The 13,824-nt window shown below is 40.2% G+C and overlaps 1 protein-coding gene across 4 annotated transcripts in view; it reads right to left on the bottom strand.

Moving 5' to 3' along the window:
* PRKN (parkin RBR E3 ubiquitin protein ligase) overlaps positions 1-13,824 on the bottom strand; it is a 1,297,079-nt gene that overhangs the window by 195,199 nt on the left and 1,088,056 nt on the right. For all 4 annotated transcript variants that reach the window (XR_013441028.1, XM_078054494.1, XM_078054492.1 and 1 more), the window contains exon 9: positions 3,033-3,182. Coding sequence is in view for 3 of the 4 variants with exons in the window: in XM_078054494.1 (XP_077910620.1) it covers positions 3,033-3,182 (150 nt within the window). In the remaining variant the exon portion in view is untranslated. The remainder of the gene's footprint in view (positions 1-3,032; positions 3,183-13,824) is intronic.

The raw sequence follows: 13,824 nt of genomic DNA, 5'->3' as shown, positions 1-13,824 counted from the left end.
AATGACCACAATGTAAATGAATGACATTTTGTCAAAGTACTAGGTAGGAGAAGCAATTCTTTGAAGGGTTAAAATACCGACGCCTAGATACCTGATTCCCTGCTATTGATCTAGCTTGATTCTAGAATATTTGAAGGAGAGGATCAAATGATTATCCTGAACAGAAGGATTTTTATTTTTTTTGAATACTGGGTCTTTTAAGCAAGCTTTTGATAAGCATTGATTAAACTTTTCATTAAACAGTAAATAAATACACATTGTATGCCAGGTACTGTTCTAAACATTTTACATTTATAATCTCATTTCATTGTCATAATGGTCTTATATGGGGTTGCTATAATATACCCTATTTTAGAGATGAGGAGACTGGGGCACAGAAAGATTAAGACCACTAGTAGTTGATGGAGCCAGGATTTGAACTTAAGGCATCCAACCCAATCTCCTTTTTAACCACTATAGAATCCCAAAACCATGTTAGTTGGGTTAACAGTCTTTTGTGAAAGTTGAGGATTTGAAGGAAAAGGGCAATGATGAGATCAATTTATCTCTATTGAGAAGCCAAAGCAATGGGGATTGATATAAGCCTCAACAAGAGTATGGGGCCTGAGGCCAAAAGGCAGGGAGAGAAAGGAAAGCATCAAGTTAAGCAAATACTTTAGAAAATCATTTCTCTATTCTTTCTCCAAGTTCTTCAAATTGTAAACTGTGGTGGGTCAGAATAGGTTCATGAATTCTTTAAGATGGAGCCTAACTACCTTCTCTTAGAGGGTGGGCTGGATCATGCAGGTCAGTTCTAATGAATGAAGTGAAGTGGAAGGGATGGTGTACATCCTTGGAGATCAGGTTATGCAGGCCTTGTGGCCCTCTCTTTGCTCTCTCTTAGATCATGTGCTCTATGTAAGTTAGCTACCATCCTTGGGACAAATACCCTAAGAAGAGGGCCATGTGATTTGGAACCGTGGCCTTTGGCCAAAAGCCAGTGAGGAACTGAGCTTTTTTTTTTTTTGGCCTAAAATCATGTGAATGAGCCATTTTGGAAGTGGATCTTCCAGCCCCAGTCAAGCCTTCAGATAACTGAAGCAACCCAGCTTGACAGCGGCGTCATGAGAGACCCTGAGCCAGAGTCAGGGCCACTCAGCTAAGTTACCTATGGACTCCTGACACCCATTCTGTGGGATAATAAATGTTTATTAATTAAATGGTTAACATTTGGGGTGATTTGTTATGCAGTAATAGAGAAGTAACACAGAAACTGACGAGAACACCGTCGAAAACAACAAAAACGAACAAATGAAAATAAAATAAAACTCAACATTTAGAATTTCAAAAGAACAAAGAAACATCCTGAAGACAGCTCTCCTCATTTAGGTAAGGTTTGCCCCCAAAGTCTTTAACCCAAAGGTATGAAAGCCATTCAATTCATTCCTAAAGTAATTTTCCAGGATTTGGAGCTTAAGTGTGTACATAACTTACTTGCAATGTCACATTGAATGAAAAAAGGAAGACACAGCTGTTCAAAACTTAAAATTATATAAAACCCTCCAAGTTCTTTAAAGCAAGGTGAACAACGGAATGCAGAAGATGGGCCAAAGAAACTCTTCTTCTCATGAAGAAAGTTAAGACCTTAAAGTCCAGCTTTAGAGAATGGAACAACAGTGGGCAATTAGCAGGCAGAAGCATACAATTTAGTCATTAGTTAAAAACTACTGTAACTCATTTTAAAAGAAAACATTCCCCAGCATTCTGATCTCCCAGAGTTTGGCAGCTGGCTTAGGCCACACACAATCAGTGCAGATTATACAATACAACTTTAGTAAGCCTAAACAAGTTTCAGTAAACCCAAAGCTAGCAAACATGACTTGTGTTTCCATTCTAACGTAAGTCGTGATTATTAATCCAGAGGCATTTTTTTCTGAGTAGGCATCACGGTATCTCATGGCTTTTCAATGTCCACTTCCTCTACTATGGCTCAGCCCAGGACTTTGCAGCCCCACAGAGAGCTTCACTGAGGACAACAGACGCAAACTTAGGCAAAGGTGACTTACAGCTCTCAGCCAAAAATTAGGCCCCGGCAATAAGCCTTTGCCAACAACACTCCTACAAAGCTCCTCATGAAGTTGCAATTTTAAAAGAAATGTTTTCCCATCAAAATTCAATAGCATTTTATAGGCACATACACTTTCTTCCTTTTCTGGCCTGTGTGAAATCTAATATCAGGATTATTAGCCATTTGTCATTTCAACCTATAATTTAGCAAGCCTTTTTGTGTTTGAGTTATGCTTTCCTCACACCTTCCCTGTCAGCTTGCAGCCATAGATTCATTCAAGAAGCTGTCTGGGTCATATTGGTTGACCTCTTAGAACAAAGAGTTTCCATGTTTCTTATTCTGCTTCCCTAAGAGGCACCATTAGTTCTGCTCATCTCTTTTAAAATGATTTTTATGACACAATAACATTTCAAGTTTTCCATATTAATCTTCATTTTATTTCTTGAAATACTTAGGCAAATAATTCCGTTAAGACATCACTGATGGGAAATTCTCTTTCTTCTTTACTCTGTCTACTTAAAGCCAACTCTGAAAAATAATAAATTTTTTCTCTGAATCAGCTGAGCACTGGAAAAAAAAAAAGTCTGGTCTAGTACTTCACGACATCTTAGAGAAAACACTGTGACAAACAATTAAAGCAGAAACTCTTAATATGACCTTTTCCTCCCCATCGGTGAATATATATTCATATCTGGGATCCTATATCAGAATTTAAAAGTTTCTTTTTTTTTCTTCTTTTTTAAAGATTTTATTTTTAAGTAATCTCTACACCCAATGTGGGGCTCGAATTCACAGCCCCGAGATCAAGAGTCGCATACTCTTCTGACGGAGCTAGCCAGGTACCCCTAAAGGTCTATTTTGTTATACGTCAGTTGAAAGATGTCTGAGTGCAAAGGGAAAATGAAAATAAAACAAATTTATAATCATTGCCAATTTGCTAAAAACACACACACAATGAACACCCAGAGGTGTAGGTGGTACTCACCCCACAGCCCAGACCGCTGCCCCCTTCACAAGTGACCTTCGTCATGCCTGGCTCGGGAAGCAGCCCCGCTCCACAGCCAGGGCTGGGGCACAGCACACCCCCCATCCGTAGCACACACTCTTCAGCACCATATTGCTGGTACCGGTTATACTGCAAAAAAAACAAAAACAGAAACAAAACCCAACATGAGTTTTTAAAAGTGATAATACTAAGATGTGCTGTTTTAGCCAAAATGTTAATAGGTCATGGTGTGTGGATTTTCTTGTTCATCTGTTTTGGTAAAAAAACCAAAGAGGATGGGGTCGGGTGGATGAGGTACGATCCAACATAAAGAAAGCCTGCCCAATTGCAATTGGCAAAACAGGTAACTTCGTATTTCTAGGGAATTGGTCCTAAATTTTCCCCCCAAAGTTTGTTCTTTTAATATTACTACAATCAACTGCATTTAACAGTCTTATTTCATACGAATTTTAGGAGCACACTATATTTTAAGTTATGGCATCATTATCAAGCTCATCAAGTAGTAATTTTCATGCCTCTCTTCAGGAGTCTATGGGCTTTTAAAACCATTTTGAAGATAGTCCTGATATTCCACCCTGTGCTAATTGTGGGCAGCCCACATGATATCTGAGCATATCTGAGCAATGCTGAGCATATTCAGCTAGATGAAGAAGAGATTCATGTTTTCCTTTCATCATTATTCTCTTTCTTAAAGCATGTTTCTTTTATCCCTGACTTCATCACGCCGTTGCGTGGCTCAACGCCCTCCGTTGTTTCCCCAGCCTGCAGAATAAAACTACACAGTGCAGTGTCCAGCATCTTCCTGTTGCAGCCCTGTTATTGTTCTCCTCGTGTTATTTGATCATATTCACTTCTAAAATCAGATCAAGTCAAGTGAATTTGCTCAACTGTGAATTAATTTATGCAACATTCGGTGACAGTCTACTGTGTAGGTGTCAGACCTGACCGTGGGCGATACAGCAGTGAACAAAACAGACACCTCTGCTCTCATCCACCTGCCCATAACAATAATGCTGAAAGGTTATATTTCAGTGGGAAGGAGAATAAAAACCAGAGAAGCAGCACATTTTGGAGATGATGGGGACTATAATTTTGAAGAGGTGATTAGGGGATAGGGGATGCCTTAATAAAGAAGGTACATGGAAGCAAACATCTAAGGGAGATTAGAAAAGCAAGCCATGGAAGCAAACATCTAAGGGAGATTAGAAAAGCAAGCCCATTCATTCAAGACAGCTTCTTGAATGAATCTATGGCTGCAAGCTGACAGGGAATAGTCATGAGCCCATACCTGTGGGAATGGGCTTTTGGGTCAAGGACAGAGCGGTGCCAAGATGCAGAAGCCAGAATGCTCTTGGTGCTCTGAAGTACAGCAGAGGCCAGTGTGGCTGAGTGACAGCAGACAGGGAAATGACATAAGATGCGTCAGGGAGCTCTTGGGGATCTGGGCTGTGTAGGTCCCTGAAGGCCACTAGGAGAACTCTGGCTGCCATTCTGAGAGATATGGGAACCACGGGAGACTTTGGAGCTGTGGGGTGACATCATTTGACTAATCTTTTAAAGACAGCCATCTGGCTGAAATATTCAGAATCGACTCTCGCGGGCAAGGACGGAAAGAGGAAGCAGAGGAGCAGGCAGGAGGTTTTCAGGGATCCACATGCGAGATGGCAGTGGCTTGAAGCAGCAAAGTAGTGGTGGAGGTGGGGGATCAGCTGGATATATTTTGAAGGCAGAAATGGCAAAATTTTTAGGCAGATCGGATACATGGCATGAGGAAAAAAAAGGAATCAAGCAGGAATGTAATGTTTTTGCCTGAGAAGACAGAAGGACACACACACACACACACACAGAAAGAGACAAAGAATGAATTACAGAGATGGGAAGACTTATAAGAAAGGGATGTGTCTGCATATGTGTGAGTGTGCATGAGCGTGTGTGTGTGTAGGTTGGGAGTTGGGAAAAGGAGTCATTATTTCTACTGTGCTCATCTTCAGTTTGATAAACTGCTACACAGCTAAGATGCTGAGTGGCTAATTGAATATATGAGTTTGGAGTTTAGGAGAAAGATGTGGGTTGTAGATACAAATTTTGAAATCATATGTGCATGGAAGGCTGGGAAGAAAAGGGTTAGCATCAGGCCTCCCATGCATTTTCTCATTTTTCTGGCCCCGGGAAAGAAAGACGACTTGGTCAAATCCTTTTGTAAACATGCTAATGGTACATCCATACAATGGTATTTACTAGAAAAGACTCCTTAACTATGGAATACATTAAGCAGGAAATGCTTCCATGATGAATGATTCCTCGAGTGATGGGGAATGATGAGACAGTTTATATAATTGAGAGATTTCATGTTAATGATCATTCCATGAACTTCTCTGAAACCTCATTTATTAAGTCTGGCCTAGAGTACACCCTAAGATGCTGAGAAACAACCCATACTTCTCTGTGCTTTGTGTGCACCTCATTATTACCCATATCTTTGAAGCTATTAGTAAAGCTTGACACAAGGTTACATCTATGATTCCTGTGAGTCTGATTTGACAATCCAATTCTGTGTTATCTCAATAGTCATGAGGCTGGCTGAGACTATCTAACTTTTGTAAGGAAGATGAGAAGGAGCCAGGAAAGAAGCAGCAGCTTATAGGCAGGTGGAAAATGAAAAGGATGTAGGTGTCCTGGAAGCCAAGGGAACAAAATTCTTCAAGGGGGGTGTCATGATAAATTGTCTCAAGAACCGTACAGAAGGCAATTACTGAAAACTGGTTGGAGTTGGAAATGCATATGTCATTGTGATCTTGACAAGAGCCATTTCAGGGGAGTCATGGAGCCAAAAGCCTTAGTGGAGTTAAATGGAGTCAAGACAGAATTGGAGGAAAAGAATTCTAAGAGGTGAGAATGGGTCCTTCTTCGTGTAGGAGTTTGGCTAAAAAGGAGAGCAGGAGTATGGGCTAGCAGCTGAAGAGGGCAGTGGGACTACCAAGGATTTTTTGAAATTGGAGAAATAATACGCTTGTATGCTGAAGGGAATGAGTGGGAAGAGAGGGGAGAACTGATGATGTCAGCTAGGAAGTGAGCTCCGTCCTTGGGCAGGTGGAGGAGTGGGATTGCAAGGATGAGTAGAAGGTTTGGCTTGAGGAGGGAAGGCCGCCATCCTTAGCAAAGGAAGGAAGGCAAAGTATTTGGGCCCAGGTGCAGACAAAGGAGGTGTTGGAAATTTGAGAAGAGAAGGAAGATATCAATGATCAGGGGAGAGGGAATGGATGGAGGGAGCCAGCATTATTGCTAGGCAGCACTAACAACCCATTTGTAGGCAGAGATTATGAATTGAAAGGAAAACTAGTCAGCAGAATTTTATGTTTTTCTCCAATACCTGGCTGCAAAGTACAGAGTAGGCAGGAAGTTGGATTTAAGCCAGGTGGGAGTTTGGTCAGAGAGCAAGACACTCCTCAGTCCCTCCCACCCCTATGTGCATCCCCTCATGCAACTGTGAATGAGTTCAATAAATATCTATCGAGCCCCTCTGAGGTGCTCAGCTCAGTGCTGTACCACTGGACTGTCCAACCTTCACGCCTTGGCCTACCCAAAATGGGTACAAAGTTCTAGTTTTGCAAGATGAGTAAGTTCTGGAGATCTAGTGTGTGCAATGGTAATACATTGAATAATACTATATTGTATACTTGAAATTTGCTCAGAGGGTAGGTATTTCAGAACTATAAGGCTTTTCTTAACATTTGCTATTTTACATCTGTATCTCCTTTCTTCTACACTGGTTCTTAAGAACACAGAGGATGACGGAAGAGAAAACAATATTCCACAATAGCTCATTTGCTTGATCTCATACATATACAAGGATATTAGAATAACAATACCAATATCACTATGAATATGATTACTAAAAACCTCACATTATCTTTACATGCTATACCATTTCTTCTGCCAAATTTTTATAATAATTATACTGTATCTGTATTGTTGAAACATATGGCCATTCCATACTATGCTTTCTTTTTCTTAATTTTCATGTTATCTTGGGTCTAAACACACACACACACACACACACACACACACACACACACACATACCCCTCATGTTCACCACCAGTCCTTATGTTGATGTCTCTCCAGTAATTTTGGTTGTTAGAAGGATATTCTCCAGTAAATTCCTCAGAAGGAGTGCATGGGAAAGACATTCACTGAGGTCTTATGTATGGGTAACCATTCTTTTGGGGCCTTTATTCTTGAAAATGAATTTGACTGGATATAAAGTTCTTGGCTCACAGTTCTTCCTCCTTGAGCATCTTTATTGTCTTATTCCATGTGTTTCTGGTATAAGGCATTACAAGCTTGATACAATTTGATTTTTTTTTCCTTTACACATTGAATTGATAATCTTTTTGCCCAGATGCCCAAAGGATTTTTTTTTTTTTCTTTAGAATCTGGTAGTTTGTTAGAATATACCTTGGTGCTGGTCATTTTTGATCAATTTTCACGATTCAAGGAAGCTGTATTGAATTTAATTTTCAGCGTTTGCTCTATTTTCTTGCTTCGATGTGTTTCTTACAGGATTTCTAGTATACATATATTGGATCTTCTTTACTCACCTTCTCCATCTGTCAACTTTTCTGGAATCTCATCTCACTTTACTTCCATGTTTTAGAAGTTTCTTCCTTTTCACTTCTTATTTCTCTTAAGACAATATCTGTTATTTATGTGTATTTATATAATTTCTTAATCATTTGGTTCCTTTTGAAATAGTTACTCTAGTTTCCACCTGACTGACATACTTTTCTTGTGTCTCAGGACATCATTCTGCTCTTCATTCTCTGTAACTCTTCAAAACCTTGTATGGAATTTAACTTTGCTTCTTGCTGTTGCACAGTTTTACATGAAATCAGTTCTGCAACTTTAGAAACAAGTAGGATCCAGCATAGCTCTTCGTGGTTCTAGAGCTTCCTCTTCTCGTTGGTGGAACTCACTTTCTATGAGCTTCCAGCTTCGTTACCCACTTTTAACTGGATTTCCTCTTCCCTCATCCCCTTTTCTATTCCAAGCACATTTCTGCTCAGTGTGAGGCCTTGTCTCGAAAGAGATCTTTGGCTGGTTAAGTTTTGTGAGTGCAGGAGTATCCAGTCCCTTCAGACCTTACTGTAGACCCTTTGCACTACCCCCCAATCCTTTTTTGTATTTGTATCTCCTGAATTTGCTATAGTATCTTGTCCATAGCTGGTAAACAACAAATTCTTGTAGGATGAATTAATGAAATCTAACTCCAGTGAGCACCAATTAATTAAATACTTCTAACAAAATAATTAATGGCGATGGGAATTAATAACAGTGATGGAGGATGGATTTCTATTTTAAATAAATGGCTCTCAAGCAATTGGCTATTTTCCGATGTAACGACAGATCACCTATCTATTTAATTTAGTTAAGGGATTTTACTACTATGACGATAGCTTTTATCTACGAAGAAGTTAACCTATGGACAAAGACCAATAACACTTTAGAAATTCTTGCTGAGTGCATTCATAGTGGCCTCAGATACTGATGAAATGTGAAATCATGCTCTTCTTTCCATTGATTAGCTAAGGAATTTATAAAAAATGACTTTATTATAGTCATTCTATTTGTGATACACTCAAGTGAATTTGAGCATACAACTTCTTTTCTAAAGGAAGACAAATATTTTAACTTATATACCTGGCAATTTCTGATAATTAAAAAGTACACACATCTGAAATAAAACCTATGCCTACTGAGTGCATTACTTTTTTTTTTTTAACATCATGAAATTTATAAGAACAAACATTTGACCTGAAGACAGTAATGAGTTAGTATTCACAGAAAGCTTCATACCCTAAGGAAAGAAATTAGATGTGTGATTATCTCTAGGTCATTAGAGATACTTATTTGGTTCCCTTCAAGATATGGCCCACATTTCCATGGATTCCTTTCAGCCACTTATGGCACAATGTTGACAATGCATTGAAAGAACCCAACTATATATTTACTAGAGAGTTGTAACAAATCAGCACTAAGTAGAGCGGAATATCTATATTCGTCTGAGTGCAAAATACACACAATAGTGATAAAGTGATAAATGGACCCCAACTGGGGAAAGTGAACAGATACTGATCAGTTGGTACTACTTGCGGCATATGCAAGGGCTTTCTTTACTTATCAATGATGGGGAGCATTTTACGAGCAGAACTGAAGGAACGTGATTAATTAGTAATGTGCGCTAAGTCTGTGTAGAATCTATTCTCAGGTGAGTTCAAAAGAAGCAAATTCTCTAAAAATCCTTTATTTATTGTTTGTCTTTGGATTCACAGTGAGGGACTGTGTGTGCACCTTTGTATGTGTAGACATAGCCATCCTTACCTGCCAACTAATGCTGTTTCAGCCATTACAACTAGTTTGCCAATTTATAGATATACTTTCATAAAATGGATAATCCACAGACAGATAGCTAAGATAATTTAGAGGGACACCATGATATTCACAAAAATTTTTGAAAATAAATATTAACAAAAAGCATACCACTTTGCCCCTAAGGAAAAAAATTTTTTGAACATTTCTTGTATTTCATCATATTATAGTGAAAATGCATTCCATTAGTACGACCTATCTAGGTAAAAATCTCAACTAATCGCTATGGTTTATATTTTATTTATTTGAGGAGTAAATTATTCAGTATTTATGTGTATGCTCATGGATTCTCCTAAGAATGGAAAATATTCATTTTAAAGTATAAAGTTTAGAAGTTTCCATAAGCTGCTATTTTAGGAATCTGAATAATGAATCATGGGCGAGTATAATCAAAGAGAGGTTGTATTTTTGGTGGTCTATAGGTAGGTAGAAGAGTTGAGTTGGGTGGAATATTGTTCTATAATGAAGCAAGGGTCTCAGGTTCAAGTCCCACATGGGCCAGCTAGCTTCCCCTTTCTTGCTGGCCATTGACTGCATGCTAAAGACTCATGGTCACTCGAGGGGTCAGGCTGGGAAGGACCTGCACCTGGCTATCTTGCACCACTGGAAAACCACCCAAAAGACCTGTGTGGGAAGACACGGACCTCTTTGTTGTGATACTGGATTTGCATGCTTCCCTAAGAAAAGCAAGCAACAAGGAACCTAAATTTTAAAAGCTGCAGGAAATCTGAAGTACAGGAATACTAGGTAAATCGAAAATCTGAGAAAACTGGCAAATGTTCTGTCAAAATGAGTCACAGCTTGTCAGCAATCCAGGCGCTCCATGGCAGCTTTTCAAATCCTCTGAGCTGGGAAGGAAGGCTGTTTTTGTTCCGCCGTGGAATTTTCCAGAGCGTCCTTTTGGGGGCACTCAGGTACAGCTACAAAACGACCCCTATACAGGCTGGGGCCTGTCTTGCTTTCCCCTCCCTAAATTCTGGCTTCTCTGAAGTCATAGCCACAAGCATCCAGAGGCTTCCCTCCGTGGGTCCTCTCTCTGAATCCCGCGTGGAAGAGAGAAAACCCCATCAGAAATACCGTTTGCTGAACTACTCCTCTGTGCCAAGCCACTGTGCCAACACTTAGCCTGTGCAGTGCATTCTCTGTCTACTCTGGGGACTAAAAGATGAGGCCACTGAGTCACACGGAAGTTCAGTCCTTTGCTGGCCTTCACACAGGCAGGACACCCCCAATCCCGGATGGAAAATCAGGACTGTGGCTCTGAAGACCACCCTTTCCCAATACCAAGCTGCGCCCACTTTCTCTTTTTTCCTTTTTATTAAAAAAATTTTTTTTTCAGCTCATTATTCCTCAGTCATCTTTTAGAAAATAATGAAAATCAGTTTATTATAGAATTTCCTCTTTGGATAAAAAAAAATCTCCAATAACTTCATAGAGAAACACGTTTATCATGAATCCATTTCTCCTTGCTCTGCAGAGGATGTCCTATTTTCTATATGTATTAGAATTAAAAAAAACCCACAACGCTTGTTAAATTCTCAGTAACCTTAATCTTTTTTTTCCTCATTTGCAGGTAGTTAGCCCCCAGGGGAGTTGGTGACAGCCTCTGTGGGCGTGCCTGCCACATTGCTGTTTGTAGTCTCTGTTCTGTTGCTAATAATGTTTTCTTTATCCCTGGACATCTGTCATCGACTGATGGAGTAAATTGGCTAGAGAAAGGTCTGGCCCTTGTTCACTGCATAGAAAAAACAATCATTAGGATGGCTGAAATCAGATGTAAGGAGAAAACAGATCAAACACCACCTGCAATATAATTGGAGCAATAGACTGTACTCTGGATTGCAACTTAGGAGGTTTTCTTCTTTTTTTAAAATTTTTTAAATTTATTTCATTTTTTCAAAGTAATCTCTATGCCCAACGTGAGGCTCAAACTCATGACCCCCAGATCAAGAGTCAAGCGTGCCCCACTGCCTGAGCCAGCCTGGTGCCCTGAAGTTTTTGCTCTTTCAGATGTTCCTGATGACATGATGTCAAAAAGTATTTCAACATCCAGTGGTTGTGGAATCTTCCGGAAAGGAGGTCAAAACCAATTGGCTGCTTCGTCCCTTGTCTTTTCTGTGGCCATGGCAGTGCCCCCAGGAGGGCAAGGCTATGAAGGTGGGCTCCCTCGAACTGTTTTCCTCACAGGAGTGACTCCAGAGACTTCTGGAGGTTTTGCAACAGGACCACTAAGCACATGCTGTTGATAGGGCAGTCAGCATAGGGCAGGGGGGCCCGTGGATACGTGTTATTTATCCTTTACTACAGTCCCTGAGAAGTGGTTTTGATCAGTACTTCTGATGGCCTCTGAACTCAAGCGCCTCACCTTCAGAGGAAGGGGATTTTTCTCTGACTTCCTCGAGAGGCACCGTGGTGCTCATCATCTCCCCTCCCCCTCTCTGTCTCTTCCTAGGCTTTCATTTCCTCAAACACATTTCCAAATGTTGGGGCTCCTTAGGGTTCACATGGTTCCTTGTCTTTTATCTCCATTTGGCAATTGCCATGGATTTAAAATACCATCTGCCCAGGGTGCCTGGCTGGCTCAGTTGGAAGAGCTTGTGATTCTTAATCTCAGGGTCATGAGTTCAAGCCCCACATTGGGTGTAGAAATTACTTAAGTAAATAAACTTAAAAAAAATAGAATACCGCCCACATGCCAGAGACCCCACATTTATCTCTCCATCTCTGACCCCTGACCTCCATCTCCTCTGAATTCCAAAACACACATCCAAATCCCAACTTGCCTCCTTCTCAATGTTTCAGGCCTATCACATCTGTTCAGAGTTGAGCCCCGGATTCCTCACCTCCATCCTTACCTTCCTACCATCTTACACACCTCGGTAAGATAAAACTGTAGGACTCCTTCATGTCCCTGACCCACAGTTAATCAATCCCTGAGACCTTTCATCCGACCTCTGAATATTCACTTCTTTCTCTTTCCTCTGCCAACTGTCTTGATCCAGACCCTGTCCATATTGGACCAAGACTGACATTCTTGAAATGGAATTTGCTTAATGCCCGCCCCCTCCTTAAACTTTCAAGAATTTTCCATTGAAAATAGAATTAAATACAAATCTTGACCATGGCCTACATGGTGTGGATGGTCTTCATCTTTCATCACTGTCCCTCTTGCTCATTATCTTCCGGCCACATTGCTTTTATTTATTATTTATTTATTTTTTTTTTTTAAAAGATTTTATTTATTTATTTGAGAGAGAGAGCATGAGAAGGGGGAGGGTCAGAGGGAGAAGCAGACTCCCCGCGGAGCAGGGAGCCGGATGTGGGACTTGATCCCGGGACTCCAGGATCATGACCTGAGCCGAAGGCAGTGGCTTAACCAACTGAGCCACCCAGGCGCCCGACACATTGCTTTTATTTAGTGGCCTGAACAGGACACTCTCTTCACCTCTTGGGTGGGGGGGTCACTGAACATACACTTCCCTCTGTTTCGAATGTTCTTCTATCCCATACTGAGATCCCAGCTCAGTGAACAGTGGTGCCTTTTCAACCTTTACGGTTCATGGTTCCTTAGCTCCTTATCTAAATTAGGTTAAATCTCAATCACTGTTTTCTTAGCATTTACCATGATTTGTTCTTGTGATTTCCTTGTTTACCATTGTATCTAACACTAGCACAGTAATAGTACAAAAAAGGTATTCACAAAATGTTTGTTGAATAAATGAATTTTGTTTCCTTAAAATTGATTGAACCTGGGGTTGGGGAAGCTGGTAGAAGTGCAGGTACTTTGGAAACGCAGTTCTTCTGAAGGCTCTCACAGCCCTAGGGACTGATGCCAGTTATCACTCCTGGTGGGTTGTTCTTTTTCTTTTAAGGCTCACCTTGAACTTTGGAGTCACTTATGACCTACTATGTGATAACATCTTTGCCAAGTAGTTTGGACTTGGGGGCATGAAAGGTGCTTTATGAATGTGAATTAGAAACACAAGTCACGGGGCCAAGAAGCTAACGTAAATGGGTTATATGTTAAATTCCAAGGAGTTTTAATTGTATTTTTATTTTAGGAAGGTAAATTATTTATAGTGTGTAATGATTTATTTTTAATCTAGATCTCAAAAATCAAGTGCCTATTAGGGACCGATGAAAATGGAAAGGAATCACATATGAAGAAATTAGATGACCGATAAGCAACTCCACCATCCAGCAGCGGATTCAGTAATTAACCAGTATCTGCGTTCATCTTACCAGTTCACTTTTAGGTGCACATCACACTTACTTCATTGCCTACCTTGTTGCTACTAGTTCAATCTAGTGATTGAGTATAAATAATGTAAATAGTATTTAAA

Source organism: Halichoerus grypus, chromosome 9 (assembly GCF_964656455.1).
Source record: "Halichoerus grypus chromosome 9, mHalGry1.hap1.1, whole genome shotgun sequence".
NCBI classification, from domain to species: Eukaryota; Metazoa; Chordata; class Mammalia; order Carnivora; family Phocidae; genus Halichoerus; species Halichoerus grypus.
The sequence above is the reverse complement of the archived record's forward strand: the minus strand, read 5'-3'. Positions and strand labels throughout refer to the sequence as shown.